The 13149-nt window shown below is 43.4% G+C and overlaps 2 protein-coding genes across 4 annotated transcripts in view; one reads left to right on the top strand and one right to left on the bottom strand.

Moving 5' to 3' along the window:
• The first annotated feature begins 260 nt into the window (after positions 1-260).
• Positions 261-10127, top strand: LOC133491950 (V-set and immunoglobulin domain-containing protein 10-like 2). Of its 3 annotated transcripts, none has more exons than XM_061803718.1 (12): positions 261-500; positions 1823-2002; positions 2181-2456; positions 2527-2802; positions 4143-4409; positions 4732-4989; positions 6036-6326; positions 6393-6746; positions 8633-8755; positions 8840-8864; positions 8948-9048; positions 9996-10127. In XM_061803718.1, exons 1-12 carry the CDS (start codon positions 452-454, stop codon positions 10106-10108), a joined length of 2313 nt encoding a protein of 770 aa, XP_061659702.1. In that variant the 5' UTR covers positions 261-451; the 3' UTR covers positions 10109-10127. The 3 variants fall into 3 exon arrangements, 2 of the variants coding, with proteins under 2 accessions (XP_061659702.1, XP_061659701.1); XM_061803717.1 differs by having other exon boundaries at positions 1655-2002; XR_009792524.1 differs by lacking the exons at positions 8840-8864; positions 8948-9048; positions 9996-10127 and having other exon boundaries at positions 1655-2002; positions 6393-7884; positions 8633-8745.
• A 117-nt stretch (positions 10128-10244) lies between these two features.
• chek1 (checkpoint kinase 1) overlaps positions 10245-13149 on the bottom strand; it is a 9633-nt gene continuing 6728 nt past the window's right edge. The window contains exons 12-14 of the mRNA XM_061803722.1: positions 12386-12517; positions 10700-10801; positions 10245-10616 (exon numbers count right to left, since the gene is read on the bottom strand). Coding sequence (XP_061659706.1) covers positions 10506-10616; positions 10700-10801; positions 12386-12517 — 345 coding nt within the window. The 3' untranslated portion in view covers positions 10245-10505. The remainder of the gene's footprint in view (positions 10617-10699; positions 10802-12385; positions 12518-13149) is intronic.

Here is a 13149-nt window from a genome sequence, read left to right as displayed (position 1 = left end):
GAAACAAAACGAGCAAAAAGAAAATCAAACGTTTAAATCCTCTTCAATCCCAATCGTGGACATTCCCTGCAGAAGATTGGGGCCATCTTACAGACCACGTTGAGTTTTGTGCGGCGGAATGTCCCCTTTGCGACCCAGCGTATCTGCCATTTGTGAAATGATCAGGTGTATGTGGGTCCGCCTTGAATAATGAATGAGCAAAAAGTATCACTGGTGTCATTCTACCCCCACTGGTGAAGAATAGAAGGATGAAGAGAAAGGAAAAACATGAATAATTGAGCCCAAATCAGTTGACTTCATCCCTCCCTACTCAGGTCAGGACTGCAAGTGGGTTCTTCTGAGGTTGAGCAGTAGAGAAGAAAAGGAAGACATTTTAGCTGAGTTTTAGATCAATTCATGTTTATATTTTTGGGGGAAAAAATGTTGCTGGACCGAAGATCATGATGATACCATGCTGACCCAACTGCTAGGGCTCTCGTTCTTGCTTCATTCTGCATATTGTAAGTAGGCACTTTAGCTCTTATACATGCAATGTACATATTCTATACAACTGGACTTGTGTGGTTTAAAACGTGCAAAAAGTTGCTGAATAGTTGTCCATTAGTCAGTGCTCACTCACTAATCTTTGACTGAGTTTCAAATGAATTATGATTCAAGTTAGGGTGGTGCGGCTGACAACTGGTTAGCACATCTGCCTCACAGTTCTGAGGACCAGAGTTCAAATCCTGTCCCCGCCTTTGTGGAGTTTGCCTTGCGATTTGCTGGCAACCAGTTAAGGGGGCACCTCGCTTCTTGCCTGAAGATAGCTGGGAGAGTCTTTAGCACACCCAGGACCCATGTGAGGATAAGCAGTATGGAAAACAGATGGATGAAAGAGGTCACGGTGTTTCCCAATGTTTATTAAAGTGATGTATGAAATATCGACAACCCAAAATTTTGTACATAATACCCACACCTAATGCTTCACACTGTGGTTTATATTGGTGGCACGGTGGAGCAGCTGGAAAGCGTTGGCCTCACAGTTCTGAGGTCCTGGGTTCAATCCCAGAGCCGCTTGTGTGGAGTTTGCATGTTCTCCCCGTGCCTGTGTTGATTTTCTCCGGGCAATCCTGTTTCATCCCATATCCCAAAAACATGCGTTAATTGGAAACCAGTTTTGGGTGTACCCTGCCCCTTGCCCATTGACGGCTGGGATAGGCTCCAGCACTCCCCATGACCCTTGTGAGGATAAGCGGCTAAGAAAATGCATGTGGTTTATATTTTGCTTAAGTGATTCGTGGCAAAAACAACCTGTTGGTGAGTTTATGAATGTAGTCTGGAACTTCAGTGCAGTTAATCATCCATCCATTTTCCTTGACTTATCCTCACGAGGCTCGCGGGGAGTGGTGGAGCCCATCACAGCTAGCAACGGGCAGGAGGCGGGGTACACCCTGAACTGGTTGCCAGCCAATCGCAGGGCACATGGAGACAAACAGCCGCACTCACAATCACACCTACCGGCAATTTAGAGTGTCCAATTAATGTTGCATGTTTTTGGGAAGTGGGAGGAAAACGGAATGCCCAGAGAAAACCCACACAGGCACGGGGAGAATATGCAAAAGCACTTTTCTTGCACACACATTTTTGCATGCACGTGTGTGTTCCCTCACCCCAGCGCAGCCCACCAATGGGGAGGTGGTTTACCAGAACACCACCATGTACGGTGTGGTCGGCAAAGCCGTTATTCTGGAGTGCGGGTCCACCTTACCTGACTTTTACATGTGGAGCTTCACTTGGCCCGGAACTGAAGCCTTCAAGGCTGTGGTGTACGACTTTGGCCAAGGTCCCAGGATCCAGAAGTTGGCCCAAATGCTCGGGCAAGTGACGGTCATCTCAAAAAGTGCAGATGTCAGCATCGACAAGCTTCCCTTGTCTGCTCAGGGCCTCTACACCTGCCAGGCTTTTTATGACTTTGTCAACGGGCCTGTAATCTACTACTACTATGTGCACCTCACAGTACGAGGTAAGGCCTTTCGTCCTTGTGCAGAGGTGAGTACGCAAATCATAATTTAGAATGTGCCGCCAAACAATTGGATACAACTACATATCCACCAATTTTAATATTTTGATGTCAACATCCACCTCGATGAGAATGTGTCAATGTATTAAAAATGGAACAGTAAGGCCTTTACCCTCCACAGTTCCGCTGACAAAGCCGCACCTGCTGGTGAGCGAAGTGTCGCCAGTGGAGGGATCGACAATCTGGCTGCGATGTAATCTGGACAACGGGACGGGACCCATCCACTATGTGTGGCAACAAGAAAACCGTCACGGAAATATCTCGGCGTTGGCGCAGGGCAACACCAGCGTGGTCAACGTGACGGAGGTGAACCGAAACCACACGGGCTGGTACCGCTGTCTGGCCAGAAACGCGGTCAACAGTGAGCGTTCTGACCGGATATGGCTTGACATTATCTGTGAGTAGAAAATGTATTTATAAATGAATCAACGTGACTTTTCATTAAAAAAAAAACACCTCTTCCCCAGTTGGTCCAGATATTCCCCAGATCGATGTGACGCCGTACACGGTGACAGAGCGAGGTTACTCGGCCTTAGAGCGAGAGACGGTCTCTCTGCAGTGTCAAGCTCAGTCCAATCCACCCAGCCAGTATGTGTGGTTCTACAACAACTCACAGGTGTACAGCGGGCCGCAGTTCACCATCACCAAGGTCCTTCGCATGCACACGGGCGACTATGCCTGCCTGGCGCAGAACACCTACCTCAACACGCGATCCAAGAAAACCATCAGCCTGACTGTCTACTGTGAGTCTGAATTTGGTTCTCTTTTCGTGACTTGATCCTTGTGTTCGACAGCGACCTCGCTCGTGCTCTTCTGTCTTGCTACTGTAAACGGTGACATGAAGAACCAAAGCGATGTGATCATTTACAGAACAAGATAAAGATTGAATCTTTACAATCTCTGATTCTGCCTCTTGCACTTCTTCGAAATTCCTGTCTTGACCTGTCCGTTATGCCTTGCAATTATTTCCGTGAAACTTTCTAAATCAAAAACACAGCACACTTCCTCTCAAACAAACACACACAGATGAGTGTGGAGGCCCTCCAGAGGGATTCCCGGTTCTTCTGTTTGGACTGTCGGGAAACCTGACGGAACTCTCTTGCAGGTACTTGCTGTCATGTCACAAACATGGAAATGGCAAGTGGCAACGGTCACCTGCAAGGACCAGTGCTTGCCATTCTATCACTTTATTTTATTGCATTTTATTTATTTATTTTACTGATACAGTGTTCCCTCGCTTTATTGTGGTTCACCTGCTGCAGTTATATAAAAAAATATTTTTAGATGTGGAAATCTGTGATTTATACTGATCACGTTACACGTTTTTTTTACTGTATACAATAATACATTGACTCACAGGTATAATTTGTTTCATGGCCAAGCTCATAGATCAATTTACTCACTTAGCCGATCAATTTTCCCGATTGAAATGAATTGAAATCCATTCAGGGCAAAAAAAAAATTGGGTTACATGTTTTCTATAAAGGTCACTAAATATACAAAAATTATTAAACTTAATATAATATAATTATATTTTTTTTTACTAGGTTTTCTGTGACCCACCCAAAATGGGTGCAAGGTACTACTGTATTACTGTGGGACGGGAGACCCGAAGTCCCTGATGCACTTTTCAGCCATTTAATAAACACCAGGAGAATTTAAAACAATGAGTAGACTCACATAGGAGCTGCTGTCAACCACAACTCACACCCAGATGCTCACATCCCACCCCCCTACCAGATCCCACCTTTTAAAGGCACATATTTAACACACATATATTACAATACACACGTTTTTTCCAATACATTTTATGGTTAATTTTGTGTCTGTGTGTTGAAATGAGTTAATATATTTTAAGTGAATGTTAATACAGTTGAAAGTGTTTTTAGAGTAAATTTATTTAGTCTTTTGTAAGGTTTTTCTATTTTGCGTGTTTTCACTTGTCACGGGTGGGTCTGGCACGTATTCCCCCCCCCCCCCCCGCCCCCGGGATGACAGGGGGTTCATTATATTCTCAGCATCGCCACTTTCGTCTTCTACCTTGATGACCTGCTGCATCCTCCACTTCCTCTCCCCCCCATAGATCCGCCAGACGGCTCTCCTTCCTGCTCCATGGAGCCGGCCGTGAATCACACCTCTCTGAGACTGCGCTGCTCCTGGGCCGGCGGTTTTCCTCCCGCCGACGTTCATTGGGGTGAAAACTCCGGACGCGTAGAAGGAGACGATGTCGACAGCGGAAATGGCGACATCCTGCTGCTGTCTGAAGTTCTGGCAGGAAATAGCAGCTTGTTTACGTGCACGGGGTCCCATCTTGCACTAAAACAAGCAGTGGAGTGCAGCACACGTGCATGTGAGTGCGCTTGATGAACTTGTCACTGGATGTGGTTCCTTAAAAAAAAAACTCTGTTATCCCTCCCTGGACACCTTGTTTATTGGATTTATAGCCTTTTGGCTATGAAAAAAACCCAACCAGTTTCATTGGAGTCCTACTTTGGAGTCCTACCATCAGAGGTGTGAGACTTGAGTCACATGACTTGACTTGAGTCCATATGAAGTCAAAGAATTGATTTGAGGAACTTGAAAGATTGGGACTTGTTTAGCTAAAACATATTATATATATATATATATATATATATATATATATATTCATTCAATTTGCTGTCCTCCACCAGACCTCCCCCCTTCAGAACCGGTGTGTTTAGCCTACGTGAGGACCAACGAGCAGTATCTGATGTTGACCTGCTCCTGGGACGGAGGGGCACCCAACGCGTTGGTGTGGTGGGAGGGCCCAGGTGGCCATGGCACCCCAAGAGAAGAGAACAACAACATCCTCATCATTCGCTACGGCACTGCCCACAGTGGGAAACCGTACATCTGTCATGCAAAACATCCACTTTTGGACCAAACTAAGACCTGCAGGCTCACATTGGGTCAGTGCTCAGAAACAAGGAATGGACCTTTCTGACCTGTCAATTGCTCGTACAATAATAGCCAATCAGATAGCGCATTGTCTTAACCCCTGTCTTGACACGCCCTTCTCGCCATATTGTCTCACAAGCAATGCTGGTTGTCAGTAGCGTGCGCTTGGAAAAGTTAATGTTATGAAGAAAATGGTCCTCAGATGAGCTTGGGGAATGTGCAATTTTGATGAAAGATATGCGGCTAGGTTACAAGGGCCCCGGTTGATTCATTTTCCAAAGCCTAAAACACAGTTGACGAAGTGTTTACAATGGATTAAGGCTTGCGGAAGAGCGCACGTACAACTAAATGTGGACAACATCAACAAACACAAGGTTGTATGTTCGAAGGTAAGTGAGGGAGAAGTATTTTCCCTGAGTTTGACTGAATTATTATCAGTGCTTTATACATTGCAGGAGAACAACTTTCACTTTGTTAGTGTATCACTGACCTGCTGAATGAAGTGTGTAATGTTTCATGCTGAAGAGTCGGGTTAGTGATACGTAAATGCGCGATGTCACGCAAGAGAAACGTCTATTTGCCTATTTGTATCACGTCAGACTTTTAAGACAGATCACTGGGTTCCATTACGAGCCAAATTAAACTTTTCCATCTGTTGACTACGGTACTGACTGTGTTAATCACTATTAATTAAATGCACTTGTAGAAAATCGAGCCTAACTCACTTACCTAACATTGCGTCCTGCTCCGTCCAAAATCTTAATTCCGTGTACATATTCTTGGGTGAAATAGTTGAGACCTCTCTGTGGAACTCTTTTGGACAAGTCTGACGCATTTGGAAAAAAACATACCACAATATTATCAGGAATACACGTGAGAGAATCGACTTCAAACCTGTTCTGTTCAGTCGCCATTTGGGAAGCTTGCGGGACATGGCAAATGTAGCTAAGGGGGGCGGAGTTTAAGATCGCCAGTCAGAAAGGTCCATTGCACCAATATATGGAATCAGAAATAATGACTAATAGTGCACTACGACACTCCACACTTCTATTTACAGAGGCCCCCGTGTTGCTCACGCAGCGGAGGCTTGTGTCTGTGTACGAGGGGGCTGACGTGCAGCTCTCCTGCAACTTGAGGGCCAACTACCTTCCCACCAGTCACATATCGTGGTTCAACAATCATGGTTTGGATGTCCGCGACACATCCAAGTACATGCTACTGAGAACGTCAGCATGGGCCAACCTTACAGTGCGAGACACAGATGAGACTCAGGATAGCGGCGAGTACAGGTGCACCTCAAGCAACGCGGTGGGAGGAGCTGACCTAAACATCACACTAGTGGTTAAAAGTAAGATTCTTCCAAATATTCTTTGAAGGAGCCCAGATGTTTGACTGTAACTGGTCTTCTTCTCAGAGCACCCCATGCCACCCAATGCCACCCTGATCAGGGTGACGTACATTGGCCGCATGCGGAATGAGGTGGAGCTGGAGTGGAAGATGGAGGAGAACGCTCAACAAGGATGGACCGGATTCGTTGTGCGGCACAGAAGGGTGAACGAGCAGCCGGGGAGGAGGGCAAGTGGCAATGACTCAATGGAGGAAACACGGGATGAGAGCAGCTCCTCCGTTTGGCACCAAAACATCATCCGAGATCCTGATGTCAGGATTCACACTGTGAGCAGGCTGACACCCACCGCAAAGTACCAGTTCCAGGTCTCGCCTCTCAACCACAGAACAGTTGGGCACCCCTCTGCTGCGAAGATGCCAGGTAGATTAAAGAGCTAATACAGAATTAGAATGACACCCGGGACAGCCCAAACATCTGCCAAAGCCAAACAATCTCAACTGTGCATCTTCATGGCCTGAAATCATTTTTTAGGAAGTGGAATCAATGGCAACCGGATGACTTCTTGGTTGTTTTAGGCAGAGGTTCTCGAACTTTTCATGACAGAGGAAAAATTATTTACATTGGGTAGTGTATAGTGTTTGACTGGATTTGTGTGTGAATTTAAAAAATACAACTTTATTCTTGAAATATTTACTCTTTTCTTCTGGGAAAGGACTATACAGTCTGTGAAAAAAGAAACAAAATCAGGAAATAAATGCAGGCCATAAGATGGACCCTTGAAAGATAAACTGTGCAGAGCAATAGGTTTACAGTGGACCCGAGCAATAAGGACCAGGCCTGACCTGCACTTATTATAATTGCCATAATATGAAGAAAAAAAAAGTCCTGAAAAAAGCAAATGAGCAGCAAATAGTCAAAAAGCATTTTCTCTGAGAAGAGGATAGTGTAAAAATAACTAAATAATTGGAGAAATCGAGAAAATAATATGGCCAATAAGTGAGGGGTTCCGTATATACTAGGGGATCCATTCTCCCCCAAAAATCCATGAATAGGTGAATATGCATATGGGCACCGCCCACCAAATGAAAACTCCTAAAACAACCAAGATTTCTGCTTGCCTTATGATTACCTGGATGGCTATTTACCTCCACAAATGTTTGAAGATTGCCTCATGTTGCAATTTTGGGCAGTTGAAACATTCCTGATCCAGGGCAAAATTGAATGTTTCTCAAGAAAAGTTGCTTGAAAATCGAGTTTGCAATCTCACCCACAGTGCCAATGAAAACATTGACTTTTGGCAAAGGTAGTAAATGTGTCACCTTTTCCAAAAAGTGAGCGCGGATGCCATTAATAAAACTGTGATTGATTACTTCATCTGGTATTCACATGCTATGTTTTTTCTTTTTCTGCTTTAGGTGAACGACTCCTAAATCCCACACAAACAAACACACAATACTCGCTTTCTGTTTGCTTTTTTCCCCATTCTCCTTTTCATTTCATCTCACTTTTTGTGTGTGTTCTTTCTTCAAAGCCACATTTAACATTCTAACTTTGTCAGGTGAGTGCTAGTTAAGGAGAGAGTAGAGAGGTTTGAAGGTTCAGGGTAGTTTACGTTGCAAAACGGGGGGAAAAAAGTCTGGCACATCTGTGGAAATATTCCACATGAATTTAGGCAGGGGGAAGTTAAGGATGGATGGCGAGTTATGGGAATGAATGGGTATTTTGGCGTCGTAAACTATATTGAATACATGTATATAAAACCAATTAGTAGTAATACTACACCAAATTATAAAGTGATTCTTGACTAAAATAAACAATTCCGCTGTTGAGTCCAACTTCATTTTTGCTTGACATTAACAGTAATATGACATTTGGAATCAAATATTTACCCCAGTAACATCAACTAATTTAATCCCAAGGTTCAATGTAGTACAGTAAAGAAGTCTGAGTACAGTACTTTTATCACAGCATGGGTCAACAAAATTATTGAAATGATCAATGCATGCGATACCGAAATATACAGAAATTGCATTAAGAGTACAGTTTATATTGGTACAGTCCACAACAGGAGTAGTGAAATCCAAAATGTTTTGATCTACAGTACCTCTGTTTTCTGTTAAAACTGCATTTTAAATTTGCCTAATGGAATTGTTTCCAATTAATACCCATGCATTCCTGATTCTCCACTCATAAATGTCTCATTAAACATTTGTGTGGAGAGAAAATTACAAATATGTACGCGCGTGTGTCCGGTCTACTATGTACTTTGTAGCTTTGTTGCAATGCGTAACTGTGATGTGTTGCAGCCGAGCCGCGCGCCAACAACTACCCAGCTGTGATCGGAGCAGCCATCGGCGGGATGCTCTTTGCGGCCTTCGCCACAGCGCTGCTGCTCATATTCATTTTCCGCAACCACGACAACAATCCCCGTGAGTCTCACTCACACATGAGTCAATGCCATTGGTGAGCACAATGTACAGCATTAAAGTTTCCCTTATCGCCCCCCCCCAAAGGACTTCACGACATGTTGTTTGGCCTGTGAGTACACTTCACATAAGCAAATAGGAGAATCCATTTTGGCTTTTACTATATTGAGGAATTCTCATGTTTACCTCTTCCAGGCATCACAGCCAGTCGAGGGAAAACATAAACTTCCCAGAGGATGAGATGGTCAACGGGACCGAGGCAGGAATTGGGGAAATGGGTAGCTCATCCGGCCCAGGCAAGATGGACACCCACTCTTTATCACAATTCTTAAAAGTTACAGTGTTAAATAGCTCAGACGTGATTGTGACAATGTCACAGTTTTAAATACGAAGTTCAAGGATTCTTTCGATTCAGAGGAGTAACTGGAGAAATGGAATAGATTACTTGGCCCCCATTCAATGTTGTCCTCTCAACCTTCCTCATACTTGGGCAATTGTTGTGAAGCCCACTTGACACCGAAAGAGCTCTGATGTGGACTCAGGATTCCTACACCACCCCTCTTTTGGTAAACTTGGAAGTATGGCTTAAGTAATTATTCCAATAATTCCAATACAGTAGTCTGGAGTGCGAATGGTAAAACACCTGCAGATGATTGTCACCTTTTGTAAGGCCATTGAAAGTTAAAAATGAAACCCAAAGAATTCTTGAATGATGTGGCACAATGGAGCAACTGCTTAAGAGCGTTGGCCTCACAGTTCTGAGAACCAGGGTTCAATCCCTGCTCCGCCCGTGTGGTGTTTGCATGTTCTTCCTGTGCCTGCGTGGGGTTTCTCTGGGCACTCCGGTTTCCTCCCACATCCCCAAAAACACCCGTAAATTGGTAACTCTAAATTGCCCCGAAGTGTGCTTGTGAGTGCGACTGTTGACTGTCTCCTTGTGCCCTGTGATTGGCTGGCAACCAGTTCATGGTGTACCCTGCCTCCTGCACGGCAAATGCCACTACAGACTCGTACAACAGCCAAAACAATAGTTGCCGCCATGATGGCAAGCCAGGAAGAATGAATACATAAATTGAAATGGGGGCGATATTAGCATAATCTCATGGGGACTGTAGTGATTTGTTGCTGGACATGCTTCCAATGCAGTTGCTGATTTTGTCATATGAAAGCCAATAATACATTAAGTCAGTGACACCTATAAATGACTTCAGGGGCTATACATTAATTATGATTCTTCCTCCAGGTCCACGAATACCACGAGCAGCTTCACCTTTGACCACTGGGGGCCAAGCCCCTCCCACAGGTGACAACGAACCCGTCAACGTCACGATTACCGTCCAGGCTACGAGCTCCTAAAGTATATTCCTAGCAAGTCTAAGTGTTCATTTGCAATTTCCAAGATTGTCTTACTTGGTGTGTACGAGCCATCCCTTCAGCTGTAGCCTGAAATGTGAACTTTGATTCCTATTATAAAATCATTGCTATGCTGTAATGCAGATTGTCGGTCAAAAACGTTTTTTTTAATTTATTAAAAACATTGAACAGTATCAGAACAATTAGAACAAAGGCTGAACAGAGATGTAACAGGTATATGGATAGATAGCATACCAAACAATAAAAAAAAAAAAATCATGACGACAGGAAGTGGGGGGGAAAAACACAAAACATAACGACCACCAGGATAGAGATAGCATTTAAAACATTTAAGCTACATACATATGGGTACTCCCCTCCTTCCCTGTCATGTTCATGTTTAGTCATCAGTAGCCTCATGTAACAAAAACGCATTCTTCTGAGTGCAGATGATGCCGCACAGTTCCTCCTTTATCTTCAAAAAGAGGCGCTTGAACTCCAGACCATCCCCCTGAACACGTAAAATAATGAAAATATGTCAATTACCTTGTGTTTTTTTGGGTTCAACTACTCAAACTACATAATAAAACCCACCTTGGAGAGCCTAAAGTCTAATAGCACTCTTTTATTCATTTCCAGGAAGTGGACTTTGAAAATGAGTTTGTTATTGCGTTTGTCCAGTGTGGTCACAGTCACCTGAGGGGCAAAGAGTGGTTAGTGTGTTTTAAAACAACACACACACACACACACACACACCACACACACACACACACACACACACACACACACACAGACCATGTTCTGAAAGCTTAACATTGAATTCAGAATTAATACATACATTGCCAACAAGGTGAAAGTAGTTGAATTTGCGCATTGGATAGGGAATTTTGTATGACCCATACCAATAGAGAACTTAAAAAAAAAAACAACAAAAAAAAATTTACATTATGTTCATGGCGGCCACACTGAAATGGGGCCATTTTTAAGATCACCACTGCCAAAACAGGATGGCCGTGGGAAAAAGCGCTGAGACACGATGGGTAAAGGATTGCCCTGGATGCCTGGCAAGACGTTTTAATTGTCAAAACATTTTCCCCTGCTTAATTCACTGACTCTCTTGCATGATTTGGTGCATGAGGTCGATTATTTCATTGGTTAATTCAACTAATATTGAACATTTATGGATGAGCACTTTACGTTGGTGCTCGCGAGCGAACAGGTGCACACTTAAGCTACCATGTGCACATGACAGAGAAACACACATGAACAGGTGCATTAGAGGTTCAACAGTTAGCAAAGCAAATGCAAACAGTTAATTGATTAATCAACAAGTGATTATCAGATTAGTCGACAACGATTTTGATCATCAATTAAACCTTTTGAGGCCCAGTTTTAAACTTAATTTGTCTAAATTATTGTAACTTCAGCCTTTCAACAGTAAATGTTGTCTGATTACTGTAGTCCTTCATAAGGGCAGACTGATTTACCTTTGTTTAATTAAAATAAGATGTTTTCAAACATCTGCTTTTAGTTTGGAAAGCAATGATCAACATTTTTGCCTACATGTCAAGGACCAACCCAGTGACTGTATAATTATCAATTTAAGCTTGTAAATTTTCTGCAATGTCAAATTCAAATAATCCTCTCTTAAAGAATAAAGGTATGGAAATATTTTTTTAAGCTACGCCTTAATTAATGGAAAAAAAGTAATTGACAGATTAATGGATCATTAAATTATGTTAGTTGCAGCCATGACACACATTAACACTAAAATGCATTCACAAACACACATGAAAACATGCATAAGCGAACAAGTCCACAAGAACACAAACCGGCGCTGGCAAAAAGGAGGACACGGAGAGAACCCACCCCCAGCAAACGTATCCACGACAAAAGCAAATGAACACACACATGCAAACGACATTTGAATGCAAGCATCGGCACAAACATGCACATACATATAAACATGGAGAACCTCACTCCATTTTTCGACCACATTGTTTCCCTTCTACATCCTGTATTGAGTTGTTTAGACAGCATTCTAATGGCGCCCTCTGCTTGTTGCTGCAGAGTAGTGAAATACACTATACTGTGAAGGCAGCAACTGCACAAAAACGACCACACTAACACAAAGTCAGATGGAAGTCTAATTGACATCGTCCTTAACACTCCTATTTGTAATGCATAACAGATCAGGCTTTAAAAGTGTAAACGCTCATGCTTGCAGTAATCTTCCAAATTAGAAGCCAGGTAAAACACTTGAGTACGATGTGCACATACCTGATTGGTGTCGGTGAGTTTGTAGCTGAGGGCCAAACTGTCGCAAGCGCCTTTTAGCGAAGCTAGCGAGGAGTCAGCGCTCTCGGTGGTGAAGAAACGCGTCAATCGGCGCACTAATCTTTGCCACGGTGTCTGCGTCCACAGAGTGAGGAAAGACTTAAAAGGTTTTCTCGAGACAGACATCATCAGGTGTGCCATAGGAAATCTTATCCATATGATCTGAAAATGATTTACTACAAATAATGTCTTTGTTAGTTGCCTGTCTCGATATCAACAATTAGTGGAGAACAAGGAAATATTTTTCGACTACATGGCAGAAGCTCCAACAGAATACAGTGGTACCTTAGTTTTCGAGCGTCTCTGTTTTCATACAAATCAGTTTTTGAAAGAAAATTTCGAGATTTTTTTGGTTTGGTTTCCAAACGAAAATTGGTACTCGAATGCCCTGACCAGCTGACCCACACCATTTCATTTTCCATTCATTGTAATGGGAAAACGCGGTTCGGTTTTCGAACGTTTCACTTTTCAACCGGCCTTCTGGAAAAGATTGTGGTCGAGAACCAAGGCACCACTGTACTTTGGTTTTGTGTTTAACTAAGAGGCTCAGATTTTACATTTTAAGGTAATCATCCATCCATCCATTCATTCATTCATTTTCTGAGTGTCGGGGGAGTGCTGGAGCCTATCCCAGCTGTCATCGGGTAAGAGGCGGGGTACACCCTGAACTGGTTGCCAGCCAATCGCAGGGCACATGGAGAGAGACA

The sequence above is a fragment of the Syngnathoides biaculeatus genome, chromosome 18 (genome assembly GCF_019802595.1).
Source record: "Syngnathoides biaculeatus isolate LvHL_M chromosome 18, ASM1980259v1, whole genome shotgun sequence".
NCBI lineage: Eukaryota > Metazoa > Chordata > Actinopteri > Syngnathiformes > Syngnathidae > Syngnathoides > Syngnathoides biaculeatus.
Note: the sequence above shows the minus strand (reverse complement) of the source record. Positions and strands in the feature narration are given on the sequence as shown.

Excerpts from the sequence above, each read along its gene's own strand:
- LOC133491950 (XM_061803717.1), top strand. The coding sequence starts at position 452 with ATGCTGACCCAACTGCTAGGGCTCTCGTTCTTGCTTCATTCTGCATAT. Across the intron at positions 501-1,654 it reads CTTGCTTCATTCTGCATATT|CGCAGCCCACCAATGGGGAG; the intron begins GTAAGTAGGCAC and ends CCCTCACCCCAG. Across the intron at positions 8,865-8,947 it reads CACGACATGTTGTTTGGCCT|GCATCACAGCCAGTCGAGGG; the intron begins GTGAGTACACTT and ends TACCTCTTCCAG.